This window comes from Schistocerca americana, chromosome 3 (genome assembly GCF_021461395.2).
Source record: "Schistocerca americana isolate TAMUIC-IGC-003095 chromosome 3, iqSchAmer2.1, whole genome shotgun sequence".
Taxonomy (NCBI): Eukaryota; Metazoa; Arthropoda; class Insecta; order Orthoptera; family Acrididae; genus Schistocerca; species Schistocerca americana.
Genome location: NC_060121.1, coordinates 364,758,507 through 364,775,950, shown reverse-complemented (window position 1 = coordinate 364,775,950; position 17,444 = coordinate 364,758,507). Strand labels below are relative to the sequence as shown.

Sequence of the window (17,444 nt, the reverse complement as noted above, 5' to 3'; positions counted from 1 at the left end):
ATAATTATTCATAATGATATTGAGGTCGACGGAAGTTCGAGATACAACTCATATATATGTCAACTGAGATATTCCATGCTACCGTTACTTCTATCCCCTTTTTTGCTCACTTTTTACAGAAGTACTGGAACTCAAACAAGCGATATCTTCAATATAACGTTCGAAATATTACTGGACGAGTGAACGTGGACGTGATATATGTCTACCATCTGTTTTCTCTCTTGCGTTCCTTTGTTTATGAACACTCGTCTTTGCTGTTAAATCCGTCTAATAAATCATCTCCGGCAGATTTTGACGTCATTGGTCAAAGCCAATGAGTTGTCGCACAAACGATTTAAATTAATACAAGCGACAAAAATCGTACAGAATGTCTAGCCCTCTCTTTTAAACACACATGCAATTATTTCAATTTACGATGATAGCGCCTCGCCACAGAAGATAACCGATTTATTATCTATGGCTCGAAAATAAAGTCATTAATATTTACGAGTAAACTATGACGTCACTGGTCAAAGCCGACGGGTTGTATCCCATTCTTCAGTTGACACAGCAGCAACCGTGGTGACTTACTGACAATCGTTGTACCGTCGATGAGATCTGTATATATCTGCCAAGAACCCTACGATAGGTCCAGACTGTCCCAGACATTATTGACCCACAGCTTGCCTTGACACTTTTCTCTCCGTCTGCCCTAAACCGTTACCCTTTAAAAGTTTTTGTGTCATCCCAGATGGGATCAAATTAATGAGTGATCGCATGCAAACGTATAGACAATATCGTAGACCTGCAGCCTGCACTTTCCTGATATAAATACTAACCCTTTCGCAGAGGTAACAACAGAAGTTTTCAGATTGTCATTATGAAAGCGCCGGCGTGAAGGAGTTCCATTTCCTCTCCCATCAGCAGTTATGCCTGTTGACAATGTCCAAGGGGTAACTGGTCGAAAACTCGTTGCCTTTTTGACCACTTGACGCGGCCAGAAAGATGAGAATATTTTATTTCGTTCCAGCATAGGATTGCCAGTGTGCTCTGTGGTTTATGATACGCGTTTGACAATATGTAAGTACACAATGTCGATTAACTCTGCTATTCTCCAATAAAAGATTGTTGCGGAAGAGTGGAACGAATTATAGACCTTTCTAACAATTATTTTTTTATTTTGATAGCCTAATTCGATTTTCTGTAAGTCGCAGCGAAGTTTCATTCCTGACTTAGGGAAACTCGACAGTTGTTTGTTCCTTCAGATAGCGCTGCTGTTTGTTTTGGTTTGGAAGCGTTCCAGGCTGCAGGGAATAGGATAAACATTACCATGAACAGCGGTGTACTGAAGCAAATATTAACGAGTGGTATCGTCATGTAATGTGTTGATGGGCTGACGATTTACTAAATAAAAAAAATTACATTACAGATGTTTAAAGCTGGTGTTATGATCATATTTACATCTCGAATGAAACACAAAAGTTATGTGACAGAATGCGGGATAAATCGAAACCGAAAACCTACGTAAGAAAGAATGAATAGTGTCTCAGCTTATTACCGAGCACCGAAGCTGCTGTGTGACTGCCTGAACAAATGTGTGAGACTTTCTTGATGCGCAAGCAGTACTTTTATCGTAGATGTGCCGAATTATAAGCCTACGTTAATGGTGAGTATAATAATAATAATTTTTCCGTGTTGTCGTTAAGAGAATATCAGTTTCACGCTTCGAAAGATCTGATTTTAATAGCTGCAATAACTTATGTTGGTCTGATTACTTTGCTGATAACATAGTAGTGTATTATTGCTGGACAGTATTTCATCTTTACTGTACACACCGAAAAATAGTGGAATTGCCCACTATAGAGGTCAGGTGGCACATTAATTCATCGAGTGTAGAGGTCATGTAAACACATTAATTTCTTCGAGTGTAGAGGTCATGTAAACACATTAATTTCTTAATTTCCGTTTGTGCTGCAAGACAGAATGAGTACTATAACATACTTAGTGTTGCTTACTCAGTGTAGTACATCCACATCTATACACTGCAAATCATTGTGAGTTACATGGAAGAGGGTATGCCCCATTGTATCAGTTATTAGGGTTTGTTCCCATTCCATTCATGTATGGAATGTGGGAATAATGATTGTTGAAGGCCTCTGTGCATGCTATAATTATTCTCCTCATGGTCCCTATGTGAGCAATAGGGGATTGTAGTATATTCTTAGAGTCAGCATTTAAAGTTGGTTCATGAAAATTTGTAAAGAGACTGTTTAGTACGTCTATCTTCAAGAGTCTTCAGTTCAGTATGTTTGTGAGACTCTTCCATGTATTAAACAATCCTGTGACCATTTGTGCTGCTCTTCTCTGTATGCATTTCATATCCTGGTGGTCCTATCTGGTATCGGTTCCATACACTTGAGAAATATTCTAGGATGGGTCACATGAGTGCTTTGTAAGCAATCGCCTTTTTAGACTGATTGCAATTCCCCAGTATTTTACCAATAAACTGAAGTCTACCACCTGCTTTACCAATGATTGAGCCTATGTGATCACTCCCTTTCATATCCCTACAGAGTGTTACACCCAGATATTTGAATGAGTTAGCAATTTACAACAGTAAATGTCTTCAAATATGGGATCCATATCTACTTCTAACACTGAGTGGTATAATGCACTTATTAAAACACTGAAAAGGTTTGTGTGGTATGTTCTCATTTAATTCTCACTGTATTGTTCTGTTTTAGGTTAATTTGGTTTCTCTAAACCGGTTCTTAACTTTCAACATACATACTCAAACAATGATACTGCAGATTTCTCCCTCCATGCTTTATGAGTCCTGGAATGTCTCTAGTGATATCACTGTTGAGATTAGAATAGATTATGTACACTGTTCATTCATTTACTCAGAGCAAGAGGATCTCCATAGATGTTGCTGATGTTAGAAAAACAAAAATACTATTCGTCTTGTGGTTCAGGGTCTCTTTTTGTCTGTATGTACTTTCAAATACATAATTATGGAAATATGGTTTTGTGAGCAAACAAATTCTTCATTAGCACTGATACATAATTTTCTGAAGTTTTACTATTGTCAGTGGGCTCATTTATTTCTCAGTATCGCATACTGATATTTGTGTGACTGTCTTTCATTTGCAATACATCTAATAGCTTGCTTTATTTTATCATTCAGACCAACATAAACAGCCACATCAATGTCATTAAGTGATACTAATGAAAGAAAGGAACCCACTGACGGTGGTGAAACTTTTCCGAAACATGTTTGCTCAAGGCAGAACCATATTTCTGTAATTATTGATTGCTTATTATTCTTTCCACAGCTGTCAGCAGAAAAGTATTGACAGATGTTCAGTAAGACCATTTAAGTTTTTGTCCTTGATTTTATTAATGACCTCAGTGCTGCCAAGCATGTGTTTTTGTTGATTTCATAATTACTGATTTAGTTGGATAAGGATGTGCAGGAAATTTGATTTTAGCATTGTAGCCTTTGGGTCGACAGAAGCGTCCGATCCAACGCGTCGGCTTTGACCCGTGACGTAAGGGTGTTGTCGTGTGTGACGTCATGACGGCGCGGAGTTTGGTTTGAGTGTGGCTGTCTCCAATTCCGTTTTATCTTATTTTATTTACTTTTCTGATCTGTTCGTTCTATCTCGTGAGATTTTTTTTTTTTTTTTTTTTTAATTTAAAAACACGGAAATACGGAAGCGTCCGATCCCACCCGTCTGCTTTGACCCATGACGTCACAAATATGGCGGAAACAAAAACAAACACACACACTTTCCACAAGAAGCCTAATGACACTAACGGGACAAGCGCGGGAAATGGGGTGTTTTGGGTGGGGGGGCAAACTAAATATAAACAAATTTAGACGCCTTGCGTAGCTACAACGTGTAAGTGAAGACAGCCATGCATGAACACCCACCCACCTCCCCAGGGGTCGTAACCCCTGCAACCCATAGAAGATAAAGATGCTTCAGTAGCTGATTAGTGTTTTTTGTCTTTTTAAAAAGAAAAAAATCTCATGGGATAGGACAAACAGATCAGAAAGATAAATATAATAAACTAAAACAGAAATTCGAGGAAACAGATAATTAAAATAAGTAATAAGTGTTTTTGGGATTACCGAAGATTGCAGTACCATCCACCGGCTTTGATTCATGGTATCATTAAGGTGGCGGACACTCTTATTTCAGGCTTACACAGTATGTTGAGAATAACGTAACACTTTATACACATGGACAAAAATAAAAAGAAAAACATTTGATTGCAGAAGTGACATGAAACCAACAGCACCAAATGTAGGGGGCTTGTGGATGAGGACGTATAACAGTTTTAATAATGAACACATACCAAACACATCCCTCAACCAAATAGAAGCCAACGTAACTCAAACCTGAAAAAAACTTGTATCTGAAATACTTCAGTATATAGCAGAAACAGAATAAACAATACCACGAAACTGCACACAGTGCAACAAATCTGGTATTGAATACTTCACAATCCAACGTAATTACCTACAAATAACTACGCAACCCAAAAGTCATATCCCCACCCCTTCACCAACGTAACACAAGCACGTGCATCCCAGTCGTGCTCAGTATGTCACTCTCCTTTGTAGCATGCAGCGACCTACTCGTGAACTTCATTATCATGTCCATGACTAAAAAAAAATGAAATATAAAATTAAATGTCCAACCATAATATACTATGCTCATAATTTCACATAACATCGAATCTATTGCACTTAATTGCCAACATTACAATAACTCACTAACAAACCACCACAGATGAAACACTTCAAATATCATTCTTACAAACAGCAATAGAAAGTCAATTGAGTCACTAATAGCACTCGCAAACAATTTAGAAACATAATCATCCCACATTAGAGAGTGCCATCACATATTCCAACACACCCTTTGCAAATGCAATCAGCTACAAATATGCCGCACCATAACTCTCTCTCTCTCTCTCTCTCTCTCTCTCTCTCTCTCTCTCTCTCTCTCTATGATAATGCAACCCTATAAGCTTGCACAGTGCACTTCTAAATGAATTTATATTACATTTCTAACAATGCACGTATATTACATGCTGTCTAATGTCAAGTATATGTTGATTGTAAAATATAGCATCTTTACTTTAATTCCTAAAACTGAGTGATATTTGCTGTAAGAATAGTTATGGTGTGCACTGTTTTTCTCCCACTTGTAAACATGTGTTTGTCACTGAAATATTGCATAGCATTATTAATACTCATAGAGAACCTTCTTCAATTACTGCCACTGTGTTCTGCTATCTTAAGACATTAATATAAAAAAGTATGTTATATTTATTTCATGTGAGTTTTCCAATTTAGGAAATGTGTGGCTTTCATTAACTGAATGATCAAAACAGAAAAGGAACATGATGGAAAAACACGAGACAGGTGGACCAGACATGGTGAGTAGCTATTAAAATAGCTGATTTTTGAGTAGGGCCTAATGATGAAAATAATTATGGCAAAAAATTTATGATAAATTTTTATTTTCATAAAAGTTGTAGCTGATGTGCAGCTCCACCTCTCTATCCATCTCTTCTACATGTAACTGAGAAACTCTGTGAAGAATATTTAAAAGATAAAATAGTTAGAGGAGATGGTAATCCATTGGGGGTGGGGGCCATTTTGTTAGGATGATGATTTATAAGTTACTAGGCTTACATAGATGTGAAATATTATTTTAATTTTTTGTCCACTTATGTCATTCAAATTTTTGACTTTCTTGTGTGTCATTGAGTTTTCTTTTTTTTTTATCTTTGTTCAAAAAAATATCGGGATGTGATTGAAACTACTTAACGCTAAGACTTTCATGAAAACTAGTCTCGTTTCTTCATGAGTTGATAGTATTAACCGATCTTACTGGACCAAAATCCTGAACAAATATAACTATCTCAAAATATTTCTTTTTTTTAAACTAAGTAAGGTTTTCATGGAATAATAAACATTAGTGGAGTGCCTTTGAATCTCTGAGATGAGTCGGCTAGAGTGCTAGACATTCCGTGGCAGGTATGCACTGTGCAGATTTGAGAGACATGCTGCCACATTACATAGCCACACCTCTATCTTTTGTTTTTTTAACTCTGCAACACAAATTAACACACAAAATGAAGCATTTAATCTTTTTTATAACAACAAATAAGAAATATTGTTTTTAAAATTGACTTACTCAGCACACTTTCATTTACTAATGCCATAATGGAATTATTTTCTGGGGCAATTCCATACATAAATACAAAAGTTCTCTTCGGGCAGAAAAGGGCTTTGAGGATATCATCTGGTGTCCATGCTTTAATGTAATGTAGTCAATTATTTTGTAACATATCTAAAAACAAAGATGATGTAACTTACCAAACGAAAGCATTGGTATGTTGATAGACACACAAACACACACACACACACACACACACACAAAATTCAGGCTTTCGCAACCGACGGTTGCTTCATCAGGAAAGAGGGAAGGAGAGGGAAAGACGAAAGGATGTGGGTTTTAAGGGAGAGGGTAAGGAGTCATTCCAATCCCGGGAGCGGAAAGACTTACCTTAGGGCAGGGCCGGCCAAATGCTGCACAGTGTGCAGACGTGCGGAAGTGCTGCACATGTGCGCACGTGTGCGACAGCGGGCGACAGCGACATCTGTTATTAGACTTGTGTCCTAAATGAACGGCGGCGGCTCCACTTCCCTTTTTGTGGTACAAGCAAGAGCGCAACATACCCAGTCTCGTTTACCCCTGGTAACCGTAACCTTAACAGAGAAGTACTGAGAAATTGCAGGTACTGTGAAAAAGCAAAGGATGGGAGATCTACGTTTTCAGTCATTTAAAAATGACTGGGAACTGCAATTCTTTTTTGTAGCCGTTTGTGAAAACTCACAATGTTTGCTGTGCCGCCGAATAATAGGTGGCCAGCACAAGTTTTCAATTGTAAGACACTACAATACATATCACAGAGACGAGTGTAGTGTACTCAACAGTGAAGAACAGCAACCAATATTAAATGTCCTTAAGAAAGTGGATGAGACACATCAACTCGGTTATCATTTCTCATGACCAGTGATAAACGTGTTTGGATTTATCCCTTTCGTAATTAAAAATTATTGTTTACTAACTGTGCATTATTGCCTCATTCTGCTCCATGTTACATTATTATCAGGAAAGTTGGTCATTAAATCGATTGTTCCAATGTATACTTACATTTAGGGTTTTTCTTTAATGTGTGAAGGGCTACGCTCAGCTGAAGTCAATAAAGCATAACATTCATCTAATTGTTGGTTATTATGCAGATTTCAGATGTAACTGATGAAAGATATAGCAATAAAGGTATTGAAATAACAGGTGATCATCGAGAGGTCTGCGGTTATCATTCTGTTCAGAGGTCAGTGAGACAGAACTTATGTGGGTGTAACTGAGGGCACCAAGAATTAGTTATAGGAAACCTTGCATTAGTTTAATGTTATTTGAAATCATGAATAAGGTTCGTTGGAAGTCGCCAAGTTCTCTCTTTCTTAAATACTCGATCAAAAACATTACGCGTATTTACGTGCCATCAGTCAAGCTGCCTTAATAAAAACCCACGGTTGTTAACTGTATTACTTGTCTTACTGGGTTAAACTGTTAACATAAAAGTAGACATCTCAATGAGTAGACTGTGACAGTATTTCAAATGTTTAATAAGCGAAATAACTTCCCATGGTTGGCTTGCAAGCTGTGGAAAGAGCACTAGAATGCGCCTGTACAGAGTATCCGAGCAAGTGGATAAAGTGACATCTGTGTGTAGAAACATGCACTACATGAACGCTGACCACTGCGGCGTGGACGCTGTGACCTGGAAGTTGCACATGTGCAGGAGCACCGCACGCGTGCAGAATTTCTGGCCGGCCCTGCCTTAGGGGGAAAAAAGGACAGGTATACACTCGCGCACACACACATACCCATCCGCACATATACAGACACAAGCAGACATATGTAAAGGCCAAATTTGTAACAAATATAGGCATACTAACAATGGCTTCACAATATGTATACTCTCATATGAAATTTGTTGTGAAGAATCAGGTGTAATTTGGAAATAATAGTAACATACGTGAAAATAACACTACAAACAAAAATAGCCTCCACTATGCACAACTTAACCTTACTCTTGAGCAAAAGACAGGAAAGTAAGCAACCATAAAAACATTTGACCATCTCTCTAATGATTAAATCTGCTGGCAGATTATGAAAGTTTTAAAAACAATTTTATATCAAGAAAAACACCTAGTTACATAAAAAGCAGAATGTAGCATATTGTCAGTGAGAAATTATAAACCTACTGGCACATTCCACGGCATAGTGCGTTGCAAACATAATCCATGGGATATGCCCAAAACTAAACCAAACTAACTCACAGTGCATTATGGATCCATGAGGGATAAATGAAAGTAGGCCTGCTCTACATTATGTTTTCTATGAACTGCTGATGGAACAAATAAATGTTGGTGTGTTGACTTGAGATAATAGCTGGAAATGAGGTGACTGCAAAGAGCTGAAGATGGACATGAAATTTTATTTAATTTATTTTATTTAAAAAGGCTATAATCCTCATTCAGTTCATTTCTTTTTTGTTCTGTTTTATAAAGCAAAAGAAAAAGTTCAAATGCTTCAAAATGCTGACGGAGATTGTGAGGGTGCTTACAGAGTGTGGTTGTAAAATTCGCAGTTGAAGGAAAAGTGAGTGTGATGGTGAAGAGTGATGTCTCTATCTTCATTTCTGAGAATTGGCGACTCAGTTGTGGTTCTTTTCTGTCAATATGAGCTCTGCTTTCAGTGTCTTCTTCTTCTTCTTCATCATCATCATCAGTGACCTCTTGATATCATCAAGCCATCACTTCTTCCACTGGTTCTTTAATGTCCCCGTATCCTCCAGTAAACCATATTATTCCTACATGTGTTGTTGGGATTCGGCATTGCTATGTGGCCAGTCCTGTGCCATTACAACAACATAATTCTCTCGAGGATGTCTATTACCAGTGTTGTTCTTCTGATGGCAATGCTCTTGGTCTTGTTTCTTAGGCTGATACCATGCTTCTGCTTGTGAAAGTTTATGTTGGGCTGACCACACACTAAGCTCGAAGTACATTTTTGGCTCTGAGCACTATGGGACTTAACATCTATGGTCATCAGGCCCCTAGAACTTAGAACTACTTAAACCTAACTAACCTAAGGACAGCACACAACACCCAGCCATCACGAGGCAGAGAAAATCCCTGACCCCGCCGGGAATCGAACCCGGGAACCCGGGCGTGGGAAGCGAGAACGCTACCGCACGACTACGAGATGCGGGCATACATTTTTGCAACACATGTCACGAGTGTTCAGAACATATAGTGGCAGAACAGCTGATTTGTAAAGCCAAAATCATAATGTTCTTTTTAATGTTTTGTAGTATGAATGAAATACCCTCAGACTTCAAGAAGAATATAATAATTCCAATCCCAAAGAAAGCAGGTGTTGATAGATGTGAAAATTACCGAACTATCAGTTTAATAAGTCACAGCTGCAAAATACTAACGCGAATTCTTTACAAACGAATGGAAAAACCGGTAGAAGCCAACCTCGGCAAAGATCGGTTTGGATTCCGCAGAAATATTGGAACACGTGAGGCAATACTGACCCTACGACTTATCTTAGAAAATAGATTAAGGAAAGGCAAACCTACATTTCTAGCATTTGTAGGCTTAGAGAAAGCTTTTGACAATGTTGACTGGAATACTCTCTTTCAAATTCTAAAGGTGGCAGGGGTAAAATACAGGGAGCGAAAGGCTATTTACAATTTGTACAGAAACCAGATGGCAGTTATAAGAGTCGAGGGACATGAAAGAGAAGCAGTGGTTGGGAAGGGAGTGAGACAGGGTTGTAGCCTATCCCCGATGTTATTCAATCTGTATATTGAGCAAGCAGTAAAGGAAACAAAAGAAAAATTCGGAGTAGGTATTAAAGTCCATGGAGAAGAAATAAAAATGTTGAGGTTCGCCGATGACATTGTAATTCGTTCAGAGACAGCAAAGGACTTGGAAGAGCAGTTGAACAGAATGGGCAGTGTCTTGAAAGGAGGGTATAAGATGAACATCAACAAAAGCAAAATGAGGATAATGGAATGTAGTCGAATTAAGTCGGATGATGCTGAGGGAATTAGATTAGGAAATGAGACACTTAAAGTAGTAAAGGAGTTTTGCTATTTGGGGAGCAAAATAACTGATGATGGTCGAAGTAGAAGAGAAATTTGTTAACATCGAGTATAGATTTAAGTGTCAGGAAGTCGTTTGTGAAAGTATTTGTATGGAGTGTAGCCATGTATGGAAGTGAAACATGGACAATAAATAGTTTGGACAAGAAGAGAATAGAAGCTTTTGAAATGTGGTATACAGAAGAATGCTGAAGATTAGATGGGTAGATCACATAACTAATGATGAGGTATTGAATAGAATTGGGGAGAAGAGGAGTTTGTGGCACAACTTGACAAGAAGAAGGGACTGGTTGGTAGGACATGTTCTGAGGCATCAAGGGATCACAAATTTAGCATTGGAGGGCAGCATGGAGGGTAAAAATCGTAGAGGGAGACCAAGAGATGAGTACACTAAGCAGATTCAGAAGGATGTAGGTTGCAGTAAGGACTGTGAGATGAAGAAGCTTGCACAGGATAGAGTAGCATGGAGAGCTGCATCAAACCAGTCTCAGGACTGAAGACAACAACAACAAACAACAACAACAACAGTATGAATGAATCCTTCAATTGTAATTGAAATGGTTGCTTTATATGCCACTGATTTCAGTGGCACAGTGCACTGTCTTCAGATCTCTCTGTTATAAACCTGGTAATTGTATGGATATATGGCTTTTAATACCAAAAACAGGAGGGAAGGAATTAATCTTTGTGGGCATCGACCTGATTGTGCCCCTCTCAAGATGTATTATGGCATTTACCTGGTTCTCTGTATAGTTACCCAATTTATCATTGGGGAACTGAACACGGTGCATGTTAGTACCAAAATTGTTAGCAAATACAGGAAGATAATTAAATACAGATTTATTTTTTGACGGATTCATTCATATTCCAAAAAAAACTTAGTAACATCTGGCAACCCTTGGTCTATCTGAAGATGGATGTATGAAGCTAACAATGTTTTTGTCTTGACCATGGAAGAAGTATTAGGTACTTAACATAATAGGAACCTTAATATACTATAATAAGTGTGTTGAAACAGATTTTTCACTTGCTTGGACAAATATGCACAGAAACATAATAAATTATTTGACACTGAGTTTTCATATTCTGCTTTTCGCTGCATTTTGGCTTTGCTGTTATTGGTATATAACAGCAAATAATGGAAAATGAAACTACCAGCTTCCAAGCTAACACAGATCTCTGGCTATGCTATGCATCAGTCTGTCACAAAAACCCAACATTTGACTTTTAGACTTGTTGACTTCTTCAACACATAGCCAAATTGTCACCTTCAAACCAAAACTAGACCTTGGTCTGTGCTACAGCTCAGTCTGACACCACAACCTTTGTACACAGGGTGACATTTAATGAACTATATGAAATAAAATCATCGTAACTTCTGAATGGTTTGCATTAGGACATTCAAACTGCATGATTGGCCACAGAGCATGATGGGAATTAGTATTCACTGTATGGTTTGGTTTAGTGATGAAGCCCACTTTCATTTGGATAGGTTCATCAGTAAGCAAAATCGGCACATTTGGGGGACTGAGAATCGACATTTCGCGATGAAGAAGTCTCTTCACACTCAACGGGTGACTGTGTGGTGTGCAGTGTTCAGTCACAGAATAATTAGTGTGATATTCCTTGATGGCAAGGTGACTACTGAACAGTACATGAAGGTTTTGGAAGATGATTTCATCCCCACTATCCAAAGTGAGTCGGATTTTGACAAGATATGGTGCATGCAAGACAGAGCTTGACCCCATCGAAGCAGGAGAGTGCTTGATGTCCTGGAGGAGCACTTTGGGGACCACATTGTGGCTCTGGGGTACCCAGAAGTCACTGGCATGGGCCTTGACTGGCTGCCATATTCTCCAGATCTGAATGCATGGGACTCTTCTTCTTCTTCTTCTTCTTCTTCTTCTTCTTCTTCTCTTTTTTTTTTTGTGGGGCTATATAGTATGCCCAAAACTGTTGCCGAGTTGAAAACAGCCATTCAGGAGGTCCATTAGCCATTCAGGAGGTCATCAACAGCATCAATGTTCTGACACTTCAGTGTGTCATGCAGAATTTCACTATTCGTCTGTGCCACATCATCACCAATGATGGCAGGCATATTTGAACATGTCATAACCTAAATCCGAATGTCTGTAGTGATGTTTACATGTTGAATGAAGTGTAAGTACACCATATTTTGTAACTAATTTATGTTTCTTTCCTCGTGTAGTTCAATAATTGTCACCCTGTACAATATTCACATCCATTGGCTTCACCAACTCAGTAACTGTTCCCTTCAGGCTTAACCTAGTCCTTGAACCTTGTTGTACTCTATAGATCAGTCTGTTACCACAATGTAGATTTTCCTTTGAGTAATGAAAATGTTTCTAACCTTCTGAATGACATTGCACTGATGCAGTAGTTCCTCTATCCCTGTATGGAAACATGCAAACTTTTTACTTTATGTACTTTTACTACATTACTTTATGTACTTTTACTACATTACGTCTCATGTTTTAGGACAACTCATTGAATTCACAGATAATGTTCTTACTTCAGAAAAGAGCATACAGAATGATCTGTAGTGTCAGTTTGCAAACTTGAGCTGGCAATTGTTCATGTATCGCGGAATTCTAACTGTGCCATTTTTGTACATTCCCTTATGAGATTTCTGCTTAATAATAGATACTCATTGAAAAAGAACTGGCAGTTCACAGTTTAATCATTGTATAGAAAGGTAATAAAGTGATAATTTTCAAAGCTAACTTGAAGGCTTTCCTTGTGGCATACTCCTTTTAGTCTGTGAAAGAGTTTCTTGCATTAGTTTAGAGCCTTGTACTATAACAAATTATTTACTAAATATACTATTGTAAATATTTTTGAATTTTTATGGTTTTCTTATTCTGTTTTCAAACTTTCTTATCAGCTTTCTGTGAATTAATGGCCAAGTAACTGTGGCTTACATTGTTCCATAGAACCTAATGAAATACTTAAGTAGTTCTTATTTCTCACTAGTTTTAAATAGACATAATGTCACAAACAAATCCAGGGTGGTTCTGGGACTAGCCATCTCCCGTTCCAGTCCATGTATTTGTACACATCTTCCACAGATAGGAAGAAAAAAAACTTTGGAGATACCATATCCCACTAACAAATATTTTTGGCCACCGAGATCCTTTTGGTTATGAGGGGTTTATCAACTCTGATCATTATCACTGTTCGTTAATAAAAATGATCCAAGAACCTCTCCAATTTCTGATTGGCTCGCATTGTGACTGTAGCAAACCCTTTTAAGACATTCAATAAATGCCGATTGTATGTTGATGATTACATACTATGGTCTTTTCAAAGTGAGCTTTAATGGACTGGGATGGTCAAAAGTTGAAAAACCTTTGCAAAATACTGCTTATTCTAAGGGGTTGCAGAAGTCTAATTGTTCAGTGAGTCAGTTGCTTATAAATGAAGTTATAAGTTTGTACATATGTGCTAGAAGCTTACAGATCTTCTCTGTCACCCTTCTGGAGCAATAGTAGGCTACACATATTTACTGGTCCCTCCACTACAGTGTAGAAACTTTGTGGTTATTAACTAAGGTCACTTTAATAACTCTTACTACTGATGATGGCAGCTCTGTTAAACATAGAAAATACAGTTTTCCTCATCTAAATCAAGAAAAATAGCTCATAAAAACAGCTTTTTAATACACATTTCAAGTGTTAGTTACTGAGTGAGTGGCACATTGATAAGGCATTTGCTGTATTTGTTTGTGTGGGTAACATTTAATTTTTTACAATACCATCGGGGGGGAATGCTCTACTGAGTACATTTCTAGTGTCATAACATTTCTGTTGAGTGAACTTTCAATGATCACTGCTATTCCGATATCAGGGAAACTAATTCTTTAGTTTCCTCTTGTATTAAAATATGCTTATCCTTTTTACAGAAGGTGTCGTCTCGTACGATGTTTATCAGCCAGGAGGCACCTGCAAATGCCCTTGCGCTCAATAAAGACAATACTCAAGTTGTAATTGCTGGAAGAAATGGTATGTGCTTTTATCTAATGTATGTTTTTTATGCTACTCATATTGGAACATAAGGTGAAGATAATTATTTACTCTTTCTTCTTTTTAATTTCAGTTTTCAAGATATTCACCATAAAGGAAGAAGAATTTGAAGAGACATGCAATTTACGAGTTGGCAAGAATCTTAACCTAAATTTCTCGTGTAATGATGTTGCATGGAATGCAGCTGAAGGTAAACTTTTAATTCCAGTTCTGCTCTCCTCGTGCCCCTCCCCCCCCCCCCCCCCCCCCCCCACACACACACACACACACACACACAACGAGAGAGAGAGAGAATAGAATAGAATAGGAAATCAGCACTGTTCACCAATATAAAACTGTTTGAGATAACAAATAAAACATGCAGCCTACCATATTATGCATATATGTCTATCAGTGTTGATGAAGTATTATTATATGGCCCACCCACTGTTTAAAAGAACTCTCATTATTGTATTTTAGACTGCTGCTGTTTAAATGTATGTTTGCTACACAGGAAGAAAAATATTTTTAACATTACAAAATTGTTGAGTCTTTTATTGCCGCTTATAGACATATTGCCTGTTGACTTCTTGGGTTCTTTGTTATCAGTTGATTAATGATTTTCCTGACATCAGTATGAGTGACTTGAATTATCAAAGGTTCATCCTCTGTTGCTGGTGCCTGACGGGAATCGAGCTCATAGCCAGAGATTAACTGTGCAAGTCTTGGCGATGTCTGAGGGTTTTTCTGTGGTCATTATGGCTGTGCTGCTCTGATTCCTATCTCCAGTGGTCATTAGCTGCAGCACAGGAATCCAGGATCTCTTTATTTTGAGGGTTTGTTATTTCTTGTTTATGCGATTGTCATGTTTGTGGATTTCTATTGGTTTCCTGAATGAGAGGATGTGTTAGTTCTTCTCCAAAGTGAGAACCTCTGTCTCTGTGATTTTTATTGCATTGTCTATCTCGTGCAGCATGTGCTCCAATAAAGACAATATCTCCACATGTCCCAACCTACAATGCCATTTCTCTTCAGTGGTCTTGGTGTTGGTGGATTGCCCATTCATCCCAACATAGACATAAACTAAGCTGGGAGGAACTGGCCATGCGAGAGCACACGCTGTGTGAGACTAATCATGTAATAAAATTCTCCAATACATAGGTTCTTGTTGTTGCATTACAGATGGTGTCCCATGACACCTAGGAATTTAGGGGCACAGTGTTCCAATTATGATTCCAAAGGTCTGCTGTTGATGGCACAGCCAACCTACAAAGTGATGACACACTACATCAGTGTGTATGGAGATGTTTGTAACTGTGGAGCATACCTTCACCACCGGACAGCCACCGGGACATTAATTTTATGCTTCAATCAAGTCACCGTGCAGGTTTGAGCCGGTGATTGTAATCAGACGGCCATTGTGCTACTAGGCCCTCCAACATCCGCTGGAGAGCTGTCATTATCATCATTCCGGTGTTTGGGACACTGCACAATGCTACACCACCTCCGATCTGCTGCCTAGCACTGCAGATGAATCCAGTCAGTACCAGCCGAATGATAGGTGCCGTGACTGCTAGCCACTGTCTCAGCACCCAGTGCATCAGCTCCACCAGGCAACCAGTGTTGCTCAGTGGCACGTGTCGTCTTCAGGTGCTTCTGCCACCACTACACTGACACGAAGACAGTGTGGATCGACGCCAGACTGCACCCACCGAGTAAGTGTGTGCATCTGTATCTGATACAGCTTGATAAATTACAAAGACTTTCCTTGAGTGCAGTCACTCATGCTGTTGCTGTCTTCACCTCCAATGGATTTCTGTATTCCCAACGAGCATGTCGAACCAACAACATCAAGGTGGGAGAGCAGAATGCCATCCTGATAACAAGAAGAATGTCTCCACCACCCACCATAAATGTCATATCATAGTTATACCAGAAATAGATTTGGTTGTAGTACCAAGGAAGGGTCCAAGTGATGAATCTATCAAATGAGCTGTTTGCTCATAGTGTAAACTGCCAGCTCATGTGGCTCCATGACAGAGTGGCATGACATAGTGTGTTGGATTGCTGGCCTGCTTGAAAGAGAGCACTACAGCAGGCAATGTAGGGAAAGTGTGTGGTGAAGATGCAGCAGGGAAACGTAGATGAGCGTAAATAATAGATGAGTAATTTATCAAAAGTAATGTTGTCATGTAGTTATTCTATTGGATAATTATATCTGAGTATCTGTCCCAGCTAGCCTTCATCGGCACAACACCTAGCTGAATTTCTCCATAGAGGGGAGGTATGTTACAGTACAGACAGAGTACTATGATGCCAAGGAATTTGAGGTATTCCATGTATTCCAATTACCATTCTGAAGACACATAGCTGATGCAACAACCAAACCACAGGTGTCCCACAAATTACTTCAGTGTGTATCAAGACACTCACAAAGACTTGTCAATGCAGCATTGCATCAAGTGGTGGTGCATGCCTTTGCTGACAGACAGCCAGTCACTGGTGTGTTGTTATGTGCTCTGATCAAGACAGCAGGCAAGTTTGAGCTGGAGACGTAACTGGACAGCTGCTGTGCTACTGAAGCCTCCAGAACCCATTGGGTAGCCATCAAAACCAGCCTGCCACACATATACCAAGGTTCAAAGTTTGAGGTGCTCTGCTGCCCCGAATCCCCTGCTACTTGTACGCCGAGGTCTGGAATTCCGGGCACCTTGGTGCCCTGGTGCTGCCATGGTGCTTCCCAGCACTGCAGATGACACTAGCCAGCAGCAGAGCTGTTCGGGCCTTGGCTGTGAGACATTGTCTCATCAAGATGCTGCCTCCCAGCAATGTGCGTGGTCTTCAGATGCATCCATTGTCTCTTCTCCAGCCCAAAGTTGGTGTGGGTCAATGCCGTTCTCCACTCGCTGGACAGGGGTATACACATGTGTCTGATGTAGCTTGCTGAATAATAGAGTTTTCCTGAATGCTGTCGGATTTGCTGCAGCTATCTTCACCTCTGATGGATTCCTGTAGTCTCTGCCAGTCCAGTGAATGCACAACACTCTGATGGGAGAGCAGAACACCATTGTGACAACTGGAAGAGTGCGTCCAACCACCCACCTCTTCACTATGGAGAAGATCTACCATGCCTACTAGTTCAAGGAAACTGTAGAAATCCACAAACATGAC

General features: G+C 39.2%; 1 protein-coding gene across 4 annotated transcripts in view; it reads left to right on the top strand.

Annotated features, from left to right (window-relative positions):
• Positions 1 to 936: 936 nt before the first annotated feature.
• Positions 937 to 17,444, top strand: part of LOC124605536 (GATOR complex protein WDR24) — a 139,397-nt gene continuing 122,889 nt past the window's right edge. For 3 of the 4 annotated variants that reach the window (XM_047137288.1, XM_047137289.1, XM_047137286.1), the window contains exons 1-4: positions 1,286 to 1,645; positions 5,351 to 5,433; positions 14,174 to 14,273; positions 14,368 to 14,484. In XM_047137288.1, coding sequence (XP_046993244.1) covers positions 5,398 to 5,433; positions 14,174 to 14,273; positions 14,368 to 14,484 — 253 coding nt within the window. In that variant the 5' untranslated portion in view covers positions 1,286 to 1,645; positions 5,351 to 5,397. Of the gene's footprint in view, positions 1,060 to 1,285; positions 1,646 to 5,350; positions 5,434 to 14,173; positions 14,274 to 14,367; positions 14,485 to 17,444 lie in introns of those variants that run through there. The other variant, XM_047137287.1, reaches the window with a different exon arrangement.